Here is an 11,695-nt window from a genome sequence, read left to right as displayed (position 1 = left end):
AGCGCGACGCCGCCCTGTAATGATGCCCGCTCGGGACAGACGAGAACTGCCGGCGCCTGTCGTCTACCTTGGCTGACATGGCGGCTGTCGCAGCGGCTCCCCGCCACCGGCCGGAAGGTGACAGCGGCAACCATGGCAACGCGCCGGAAGCGGCGTGCGGATAATCCGACCGCAGAACGCCGTCGCCGCTAGCTATTTCTTCCCCCCACCTCCCCCCACAGTGTCCCCGCTCCCCCCGAGGGAGGGAATGGTACAATCTGGCGGCAGTGAGGCGAGGACCACTGGGAACCGAGCATTCAGGCTTCGGAATCACTGCCAGAGGCCCCATCCTCTTCATGAATATGCAAATTTAGGGGTGGTGGCAGCCGGCCCCGGAAGCGGTGTGGCTGAGTCACTTTTGTCCTGCCTTGCCTCCACAATAATGATGGAGGAGATAGACCGGTTCCAGGTGCCCGCTGTTCGCGCCGAGATGCAACCACTGGTGAGGGGCGGGTAGGGCCGTGCCGTCCCCGGGAGCTGTCGCCTCGCCAGGGGGCTGGTGGGAGGGGCGTCGGTGCTGCGGTGGTTCTGAGGTCGGGCCTGTGCGCCGCGATCGTTTTGTAACGGCCATTCTCTCATCGCTCCCGCCAGGCCCCGGGGCCGTTCCCAGCGGAGGCTGCTGTGTCATCTCGGGTGTCCGTGGTCACAGCTGTCTGCCCAGTTCCTCCGTCATGCTCTTCTTCCTCGGCATTTCCCTGGCTGCTGCCGGTAGCAACGGCAGAAGCCGCTCACGGGGAGGGCTGAGGCAGGTGACCGACAGTGGCTCTGTTCCTGTCTCGTTTGAAACGTCGCATCTCCAAACTCGGTGGCGTCCCGGAGCACCCCGGTCTGGTTGGCGTGTGATGTTTCCTCCCGCCTCGGCCGGTGGGCCCCAGCGCTGGGGAGGGGGGGCGGGGAATGGAGGTAAGATTGAGGAACACGTTCGGGGAAGGACAGGCAGCCAGAGCATCTGAGCAGCTGGAGGTGCAGAAGGCGGGTGAGGTTTTATTTGACTATTGCAGTATACATGAGATCTGAGGGAAGAACTAGGCAGTGTTTGTGCGCAGTCTGGTCTGAGAGGTGCTCCCCAGAGACAGGATACCTGCACGGGATGAGTGTTAAATACGTGTGTCTGGCGTGAGTTATGGTATGAAACTGCAGGATGCTCTCTGTGGCTGATTTTATAGCCATTGTTCTTAATGCAAAACTGCTGTTACGTACTTGTTGTGTGAAAAATCCAGGTGTTTTGCAGAGGAACATCTCTGTCAAATTACAGTTTTGCTCACATAAAATTTTTAATGTGAAAAAGTAATCTGTGTCTGTGAGGAGGTCGTGATGGTTGTTTTTTTTTTTTGAACCATGCTGGGGCATGTATTTTTCATTTCGAGATGTTTTTCCCTTTATAGGCACAATTATACTCAGTTAATGAGCTCTGAAGAAGCTGCATAAATGGGCAGGTAGAGTGGTCCTGGGCTTTTGGTAGCTTATGAAATTACATTTATGAAGGAAGACCAGCTGGCTGGCAGCCATGAAAGATGCTAGATCATCACAAAGTAGTCCAAGACTTCTTATGAACGTATAGCTGCTTTGCTTTAATGCTACAGGCTTGCTTGTGTGTGTTGTGCTTCAGTTGCATTCTGCAGAACACTTGAATGTGTTTATCTGTTTGTTTCTCATGTGGGTAAGGTTCCCTTGTGTGTTCTCCGCTTATTCCAGTCTGCCTCACTCTCTGAAGGTGCATTGTTATGTATAACCTGGGCCTTGTTGAAATACACTCCATCTTGGCATTAAAGTGAAACTTGGATAATGGGCTGACTTGCTCAAGATGTTGATTCCCTTAGGCACCTGGAGTAAGCAAATTCTATCTTGGCATCCGATTGTGTGAGATAGTGATATGAAATGTTTGGAGAAGTGGAAAGAACTTTAAATACTTGTACAGATCATTTTGACAGCAGGTGAGGATAGGTTGTTGGCAGGTTCATGTTAGTACTGAAGATACTACTGAGATTTCCAGTATATCAAACTACATTATTTACAGTTTATGTACCAATCCTTGCTTTCTTGTTGCAGCTAGTGTTTACAAAAAGTTGAGAACAAAATAATTGTCTTGTGAACAGAAAGACTCTCCTATGAAGGCCTACAAACTCAAATTACCCCTTAGTGGCAAGAAAAACACTTTTCTTATGATGGGAGTGTTGAAAAATTGTTGAAATATTTTTAGCATGGTGGTTGTTGCTTGTTTTATTTTCTTTTTTAGCCTTTAACCTTTGTGGTAGGAAAGAAAACTGTCCATAAAAGCTGATGTAGACTTGTTGCATGCTCTACTTGTTGCATATGTGTTTTTTTGTCAAGCAGAGGCAGCAGACATGGCAAGGTCGGCCCTCTTTATTAATGTTGAGGGTAGTAGGCATGGTAGTAAGACTAGCAAGTTTGGAAAAGCTGTTGGCAGACAAAAAAAACATAATTATTTTCTAGAAACCTCATGATAATAATAGAGGAGTGGAATTAGCATGTGCATGGCTATGGAGTGACAAGAACCCGAAAAGGTTGTCTGGTCCAGCCCTGCTGTCACAGGATAGGATGGTATATTATGTAGCTGTGATGGTAAGCTTAGGAAGTAGGTTTCTTTCCCCTGAAGAGCCAAGAATTAGGAAATATTCAAAAAGAGATTTAACACTTGCATTAAAAGAATACTCTGAACCTTTGCTTTGGGGTTTCAATTGATTTTTATCTAAAGGAGTTCATAGTGAAACCCTGTGTATGTGAGGAGCTGTTGCTATGACTGGATGCGTGGGATTCTTCTGCATGCTTGGAAATGCTGACATTGGGCTTATAAGTGGGACAGAACAAGTCTGGTACAACACTTAGAGTGACTTCATCTGTTTTGTAGTTCTTGGTCTGTATCTTGCAAGTAGGGACTGAATGCTTGCAAGAATTATAGAATCGTTTAGGTTGGAAAAGAACTTTAAGATCATCAAGTCCAACTATTAACCTAGCACTGCTAAGTCCACCTCTAAACCATATCCCTAAGAACCTCATCTATGCATCTTCTGAACACCTCCAGGGATGGTGACTCAACCACTTCCCTGGGCAGCCTCTTCCAATGCCTGACAACCTTTTCTGGGAAGAAGTTTTTCCTAATATTCAATCTAAACCTCCCCTGGTGCAACTTGAGGCCATTTCCTCTTGTCCTATTGTTTGCTACTTGGGAGAAGAGATCAAAACCCTCCATGCTACAACCTCCTTTCAGGTAGTTGTAGAGAGTGGTAAGGTCTCCCCTCAGCCTTCTTTTCTCCAGACTAAACAGCCCCGGTTCCCTCAGCTGTTCCTCATAAGACTTATGCTTCAGACCCTTCACCAGCTTCATTGCCCTTCTCTGAACTCATTCCAGTACCTCCATGTCTTTCTTGTAGTGAGTGGCCCAAAACCAAACACAGTATTCAAGATATGGCTTCACAAGCGTTGAGTACAGGGGGACAATCAGTACTCTAGTCCTGCTGGCTTCACTATTTCTGATACAAGCCAGGATGCTGTTGGCCTTTTTAGCTACCTGGGCACACTGCTGGCTCATGTTCAGCTGGCTGTTGGCCAGTACCCCCAGGTCCTTTTCCATTGGGCGACTTTCCAGCCACTCTTCCCCAAGCCTGTAGTGTTGCATGGGGTTGTTGTGACCTAAGTGCAGGACCTGGCACCTTGTTGAACTTCATAGAATTGGCCTCAGCCCATCCACATCCCAATGTAGAGCCTTTGTACTCTCCAGCAGATCAACACTCCTACCCATCTTGGTGTCATCTGCCAGGTTATTGAGGTTGCACTTGATCCCCTTGTCTAGATCACTGATAAAGTTATTGCAGAGAATTGGCCCTGATACTGAGCCCTGGGGTACACTGATTGTGACTGGCTGCCGACTGGATTTGACTCCATTCACCACAGCTCTTTGGGCCTGGCCATCCTGCCAGTTTTTTACCTTGCAGTTCAGAAGCCTGCTAGTGTTTATCATAGTAGTTTGCTTGGGTAACACAATTTTGCCCAGTACTACTGCTTTGTTCTATTATGGTTACCATTTGTCCTTTTCCTCTCCCCCCATCCCACACTTTCAAGTATAGAATAACCTTATGTGCTGGTTTGACTGAAAGAGAATTAATTTTCTTCATGCAGTTATTATAGATACTTTTCTTTTTCATAGCTAGCACAGTCATTGTTTGCAGTTAGTTTGCGAACAAGAAGATAACACCCTGGGACAGAATTGATGTTTTTCATCAAAGTAATTTTTCAGTGTTTTTGAGTTGGAACAAAGAGAATCTAAGACTTGACTGTTATCTTAGTTGATATCATTCTCGCTGACCTGGGCTATCACTTCTTACACTCATAGAAACCATACTTCTGTATAATCTGTCCAAGGCCCTTTAGCTGGAACTGCTGTTCCCGCATCTCCCCCTTTTTGGGTTTTGAACATCTGCTTCACAGTGAGTGCAGCAAGGACCCTGGCTTTATTCTTCTTTTCATTCTGTATCATTTCTCCAGATGATTTGGAAGACTACAAGAAAAAACATTACACAAGCACATCCAGTTCCCACAAAAACCCATATATGCAGATTGAGGCCTGAAAACCAAGTTTTTGGGTCTAATCACTTTATGCTATTAGATAATATTAGTCATTATGTCTTAAAATTATGCAGTTGATTTTGCAGGGCACTGGCTAAATACTAAATCAGGCCTTGCACATTAGCTGAGACTGGTTTTTTTTGTTTTTTTTTTTTTTTTTACTTGATTTCACTCATAAACACTATAGCTCAGTTTCAGTGATATTACACATATTTAGCACTCTGATAACAGAAAATGCAGGTTCAGATATCAGTTAGGGAGATTATTTAAATACAATAACATAAGAATAAGGATCCACAATATGCATGTAGTCACAAGAAACAAAACCTTTTACTTCAGGGTACTCACAAGAAATAATCACTCACCCAAATGAATAGGTGAGGTGTTCTTAATCCCAGGAAGTTTCCTTAGACAGTGTTCCTGTCTAAGAAAAGGACTCCAGTTTACAGACCTGCAGCTCTGAGAAGACCACTCAAAGGGTGTCTTCTTCAGGAACCCCGTTTCATAGTTTGGCCAGATGCAGCTGTGGGTATTACAACACAGTCCAGAAGCTTCTCAGGTAGTCTGGGCACCTCCTTTGTTAAGGACCCTGTTAATTGACCGAGGGTCCCACCTCTTGACCCATCAGTTGGTAGAGGTGAAGCTGATTGACAACACCTTGGTGCCATTTTAGGTGTATATGTGGGGACAGGCACAGTGGGGCACAGAAGGTGCTAGAGCCATCAACCTCCTCATTGAAGGCTCTAGATTTCAGGGGGATGTGCAACTGGCACACAATCCACCCTGTGACCACAGTCATCTGACAAACTACTTTGGAGTGGTGCTGCAGTAACCTCTTGCCTCCGAAGTCAAAAGGGGGCACTCTGTTGGTGAGTTTGAATGCCCACTGTGGATCATCATACCCTATGTGTCATTTTCTTGTTATACATTATCATTACAAATCAACCTACAATAGAATAGAATAATACAAATTACAACAATTACAAATATCGGAGAAAGCTGGTTAGTTATCCTAATAAGGAAAACAAATGCACTGAAGGATTTCTTTTACCAGTTAGTAGTCTATACAATTCTGATGTGCTAATACCTCTAATTTACAAGCTCAAAACATCTTCTGTGGTTACTTTAGATACCTTACACATTAAGATGGAACTTCTCTGATAAACAGTTGTTAATAGGTTTCTCAGAAATACATACAGGAGTGGTCTCAATAATATACTGCTGTGTTTAAATAAATTTAATACAATTCTTGTTATCAGCATCTGATCTTCTGGTGGTATCAATGCAACACCTACCCATTGCATGTCATTGTTACTGCACTGTTGTAGGAGATGATAGCCAACTAGGCTAAGAAGGTGTTAACTTTAATCAAGGGCTTGCTGCTGCCATCATAGTACTTGCATTTTGCTGTAACTTTTTAGCTCCTCCCAGGTAACATCACTGGCCTCTTTCTTTGGTCTCTTCTGTTTCTTCATTACTCTCTGCTGCAGGGACAGATGCTGCATCTCTGCTACTGGGTCCTGCGTCGTGTTTGTCCAACTCATAGAAAGGTTTAATGCATTTTGCAAGAAGCCACTTTGGTCCTGTTGAAAGAAGAACACAAGCATACCCCCTCCCCCAGGTGATTAGTTCTACAGGCCCTTGCCACTGACTGTTGTGCAGGGGATCCCGGTATAAAACCTTTGGTCTCTGAGATAGTCAATCTAGAACACGGAAGTGTTTTTCCACTGCTGTGGTAGAGGAGGGAGGCATGGTACAATTAAAAAAAATTCAAGTATATGTTGCATTGTCTAATTGTTCTTGAGGCGTCCTATTCCCCCTTTTTTGTTTTAATAACATCTGTTTCAGTGTGGAATGCGCTCGGTCAATGATAGCCTGTCCAGTGGGAGAATGTGGAATACCTGTGACATGCAAACCACCCCATTGCTGTAAAAAATATTGTGTGGATCTAGCAGTGTATCCAGAACCGTTGTCAGTTTTGATCTGTTGTGGTACATATATGACAGATGGGTCATGGCCTATTAAGACCTGAATCCACTCTCTGTGTGTTTTAGTCAGAATAACAATCAATTCTAGAAGCTGACTAATAATTTTATTGAAAGAATTGGGAAAAACAATCCATTCCAAGTATATCAGTCTTTTAGCATTCTCATCCTACTGTCCTACAATAACCACAGGTTGTTTTTGTGTTGTAACTATAAATAGACAAATTTACAGGCTGACTGCATTTGATTGGACTTGCAAGGTTGTCATAAAGTTGTTCATCAAAGCCTCTTAACTCCATTTTGGCTGTCATATCTATTGGATATTGTTTTTCCTTACTGGATTGAAGTACTGTTTGAGCTCTATCAGTGTAGTGTTTGCTTTACCGATACTTTGGCTGCCCATACTAGTGGAAATACAGCATTCAAAATTTCCTTGGAGATTTCTTGCTTGCAGCAAGCACATCTGCAACATCCAAGCATCTTCTTATGGGACATGCACCTGAACAGAATTCTCAGAAAATGTTGTTTGAGCTTACAGTTTACTTAACAAATCTTGACCCAAGAGAGGTATAGGGCTTTCTGGCAAATACAGGAATTCATTGGTTAAAACTTTGTTCCAAATTTGGCATTCCATTGGTTTCAAAAAATGGTCTTTCTTTTTTTCCCCACAATCTCAAAAACTATCACGGTGAATTTACTAAGAAGTCTTTTACAACTAGTTACCACAGAATAAGTCTATTAACAAATTTTTGGTTTAATTTCCCAGTTTCATTAGAACTACGGATCTGCTAGGGATGCATTTAAATTTCACCCCCAGACTGCTCTATTCAGTATTACAACATTGCTGCAGTGGGAGGGAGAGAAAACCCCCCTTTCACCCCCTTGAAAGCAGGCAGCCAGGTGGTGTTTTTTTTTTTGTTTTTTTGTTTTTTTTTGTTTTTTTGTTTTTTTTTTTCTTTCTTCTTTCTGTTCTTGCTGCAGTTTAGGTACAGCCAAGGCCACGCAGATGGTGTTAATTGCTGGTGCTAAGTGGGAGCTGCCCAGGAGCTGCCAGGGAGCTGAGTTTATCTAGCAGCTTGACACAGGCCTGGGATATTTTGCTTTTTTATTTTCCCATTTAATTCCAGACATAATACACTCTATATGCAATTCTAATTAGCTGAGCAGTAGTTACATTCCTCAGCCCCATGTACCTTTTGCAATTTCTTAAAGATATCAATAAACAGTATATGAACCATGAATCGATTACTTTCATTTTCCTAGATCCAAATCAGTTCATATTTTAGCAACTTTTAAATACAACCTCTTCCAAGTGCACATCCACCATAGCATTTAGTTTTCTTTCCCATACCTCCAACTAGCACATAAATTCAATATGAATCATAGTTTAACAACTTAAATTCTTTTCTGGTCTCAAAATTATTAGGTAACTATAAGAGCAATTACTCTAATGTGTAAGGATGCATCCTAAGGGAGAACAAGGTGGTATTTTAGTAGTGGAACTGGTTCCCATTTTGTAATTACCTTCCCAAACAAAATTCTTTTGGTACTAAATATAAATATGCAAATTAAATTGCTGAGCTCAGATGTGCAAACCAAATACCAAGTTCAAATATGCAGATGGATCACAATTACACTAATTCAAGACAATATCTCGATGTTAGCATTGCACCTTTGAACTGCTTACTACTCAGCCAGGTGGAGGTGCCGCTGAGTCTCCTTGACAAAACAGGTCAGTGCGCGCTGGAGCCCAATCGGCACCTGCCCCCCTGCTGCCCTAAGAAGCTGGACTGGGCAAGGCTTTTATTAGCATCTCATCTGCGGTGATACAACTGTTATCCCAAAATCAGGATTCTTTATCTGGTGTGCATACAAAAGAGCCAAATTTAGTACACAAGGATGAGACACAGCCTATCACAGAGTTGCGCAAGACTGGATGTTGGAATAAAGCTAGCATGCTAGAAAGAAAAGTAACAGCTGTTAGACACAAAATCTTATCATCACATTCATGCAGTAAAGAACTGAATTACTCACTGTCTTCTGTATAATCACAAAATGTACATTTTGAGTCAACGGATTCTCATGATTTAACAGTCTGTGAACTTACTATACCATATAACAGGCAAAGACTTATTAAACTGTAATATGCTTAAACAGATACCTACAAAGAAAACAGGTTAATATACACATCTTGCTTTCCCACGTCTTTGCTTTCCCACAGCGAGGTTTGTGAAGCTAGACTTTTCTCAAAATCCTTAACAACTTTGTGTTCTTGACCAGCATGTGCACTTGAATGTTCTGTTCATCTGCATAGTAAAGTGTCAGGTTTTGATGTCTTCATCCTGAACTCCAGAGTAACTGCCAGAGATCTGCCTAGAAACCATCTGATGGACAGGCCTGCTGATGAATAAGAGATAAGTATGGCTGTTGAATGCTGAAGGGAATCTATTCTCATAAAGTAGTCTGAAGCCTTTCTGAGCCCCTCAGCCTACAGACCTACCACTGATACTGGCACTGTTGATCAGCTGTCTAAAATCCTTCTGAGCCTTGTCTCTAGCGTATACCAAGCATTATCTGGTGTATGATGGCAGATAAATGACAGATGACTGTTGGATCACATGTTGCTCCCATACACTGATGCAGGCATTTTCTGTTCTTAGCACAAAAATGGAAGTAAAAGTGGTCTTGTCCACATGGTACCAGTACTACTTCTCCTAAGAAAAAGCACCTGTCAAAGTGCAACAGCTTCAGAGGAGCTTTGTTACAAACTCCTGAGACTGGCTTGTTTTCTGAAACTGGCAGGTGTATTTTAGTTTTCCGGTTCTCTGCCGATTTGAAAAGTAGGAGCTCTTTCTAGAGAAATTGGGTTGGTGGTTCTTTTGTCTTGTTCTGAAGCATTGTGGCCAGACTGGTTCCAGATTGTGGGACCTCAGGCTGGTGGCTCTAGGTTTGATTACAGCCAACCTAAGGATTTTGCTTAGCTGCATCCTACAGTGAAGTTTTTAGCTTTGTAGCTGACATACCAAATCTACGCTGGTCCTAGAGGTGTAAAATTTCCAGAAACTTTGAAGATATAGAAGATGCATTTCTATAAAGCTCTCTTTGAACATTAGGAGGTGAAACAAACAAACAAACAAACAAAAAAACAACAACTGAAAAACTAGACTATCCATTGGATGTTTAGTTTAAAAAAAAATGAACTATCATTTTAGTCAGTGGATGGTATAAGCGTTGAGCATGCTTCTAAAATCAGCATTCTTTATTTTTGGAAAATATCGACTGTCTCATCCTAGAGAAGTTATGCTATGTGTTAAGATCTTTTTATTTTGTCTAATGCATCCCTAAAATAGGGAAAAAACTGAAACCAGAAAAGCAAGAGTAAATAAGAAGCAAAAAGAAAGGTTATACCTGTAGGGTTTAAGAGTATGTTAATATAACATTAGACCTCTAGTGTAGATACACAAGAAACTCTTCTTTTTAGAAGGAAAAAGCTTCTAAAATGAAAATGTCGTCCCTATGTATATTCATTTTAATGTAGCCCAGGGGTTACACAGCTATATGTTTTGTAAATGTGTACAGTATGTGAAACTTGTAATGTTGCAGTACTATGGGTTCTGAAATTGAACTAATTCAGGTAATGCTGTTTCTAGTTATACAGCCTGTTTTGATGTGCTGCTCTGTCATTTGTAGCATTAACCTAAAAATTACTTCCTTGCATGCTTCAGTTCTGTCATTGGGGTCATCTTGTCCCTCCCCTGCCCTGTATCAGGCCTTAGGTGCAGAGGTACAGGAACACTTCTGTTACCCTTCCAGCCAGGGAGAAACTCCAGCAGTGACTCCAGCACAGGCTTCCAAACGGCTGTGGTGAGGGATGCAGCTGCTGTTGCTAGACGATGACTTGTCAGGACATGTGAGCATGTTCTGCCTGGCACTGTCTCTGCAGGCATGCTGTTTCTTCTCCACTTGTTTGCACAAAATCTTATGTAGTTCTTCTGTCATTATGTTTGGAAATCTCTTCTTAAGTGAAAAAAGGTGTTTAAAAAGGGGCACTGAACTCTATGAAGAATTAAGTCTGCACAGTCTCCTCTTGAGATTCTTCTGTAACTCCCAGGAGCTTGTTATCTGTAGTTTGATATCAATATCTACTCAGATACCAACTTCTGCTACAGAAATAGCTGTATACTCTTTCTTCTAGTAGATAGTGGCAGGTCTGTAAGGAGTCAGACAAGATGAGCAAAATGCTAGGGTGAGAGAGGAGAACAATGTATGCCTTTTAATTCTGAAAGCTTTCATTTAAGGAAAACCCTCAACTTACCCATGGGGACTGTAAGGCATATTGGGGCCTCTCAGGAGTTATGTGTTCCTTGGTGTGAAATCGAAGACTGAACCTGAGAAGAAAAGAGGAGGAGACCCCATCACTGGTTTGATCTGTGGGGCAGGAGATTAAGAGGGGAGCTGGCTAATGGCAGAACTGAGAGTCAGTCAGTCATGACAGTGTACCTATTTTTTCCAGACATTTTAAGACCTTGGCTGGGAGCAGTTTTCTTTCAACTTGTATGCAGATCAATTATCTTTCACTTTCCACAGTCTGTAGAAACGCATCTCCACTTTCCCCTCACTTGCACATGCCATGCATCTTTGGTGAAGTCTTGTGCCATTTTGAATATCAGGTCCATGTGAGGTTATTCTGTGTCTGTCACTATAAAATTGACATTGTAGTGATGCAGCCACTTGCAACTAGTAAATCCGTCAGTTCCAATTCTAAACCTGTGTGCTCTCCCTGACTTATTCCTCTTTGTGAGGTTTAAAGGGTAATCTTGTACAATGGATCAGTGTCCATTTTGGAATATGTAATAGAAAGCAAACATTTGCTTATTTGCTTTGACTCTGAGGAGAGGAAGTTGGAGTGAATGAATTCTAGGTGGAAATTTTCTTCAGTTTCAAAGAGTACCTACTTTTGGACATGTCCACCATTGATTCACAGGATAACAAGGATTATCACTTCTCTGGGAAGAAATGTTCTCTTCAATACATGACAAGTATACTGGCCACATCCAAACTGTTTTTACTGAGTTGCAAAGTCTTCT

At 42.5% G+C, this 11,695-nt stretch overlaps 1 protein-coding gene across 3 annotated transcripts in view; it reads left to right on the top strand.

The window, feature by feature from the left end:
- Positions 1 to 421: 421 nt before the first annotated feature.
- LOC308051428 (protein FAM219A-like) overlaps positions 422 to 11,695 on the top strand; it is a gene marked incomplete at both ends in the record, with an annotated part of 155,591 nt that continues 144,317 nt past the window's right edge. For 2 of the 3 annotated variants that reach the window (XM_080361854.1, XM_080361853.1), the window contains one exon: positions 422 to 481. In XM_080361854.1, the coding sequence (XP_080217980.1) occupies positions 422 to 481 (60 nt within the window). The remainder of the gene's footprint in view (positions 482 to 11,695) is intronic. The other variant, XM_080361855.1, reaches the window with a different exon arrangement.

Source organism: Nesoenas mayeri (genome assembly GCF_963082525.1).
Source record: "Nesoenas mayeri genome assembly, chromosome: W".
Taxonomy (NCBI): domain Eukaryota; kingdom Metazoa; phylum Chordata; class Aves; order Columbiformes; family Columbidae; genus Nesoenas; species Nesoenas mayeri.
Note: the sequence above shows the minus strand (reverse complement) of the source record. Positions and strands in the feature narration are given on the sequence as shown.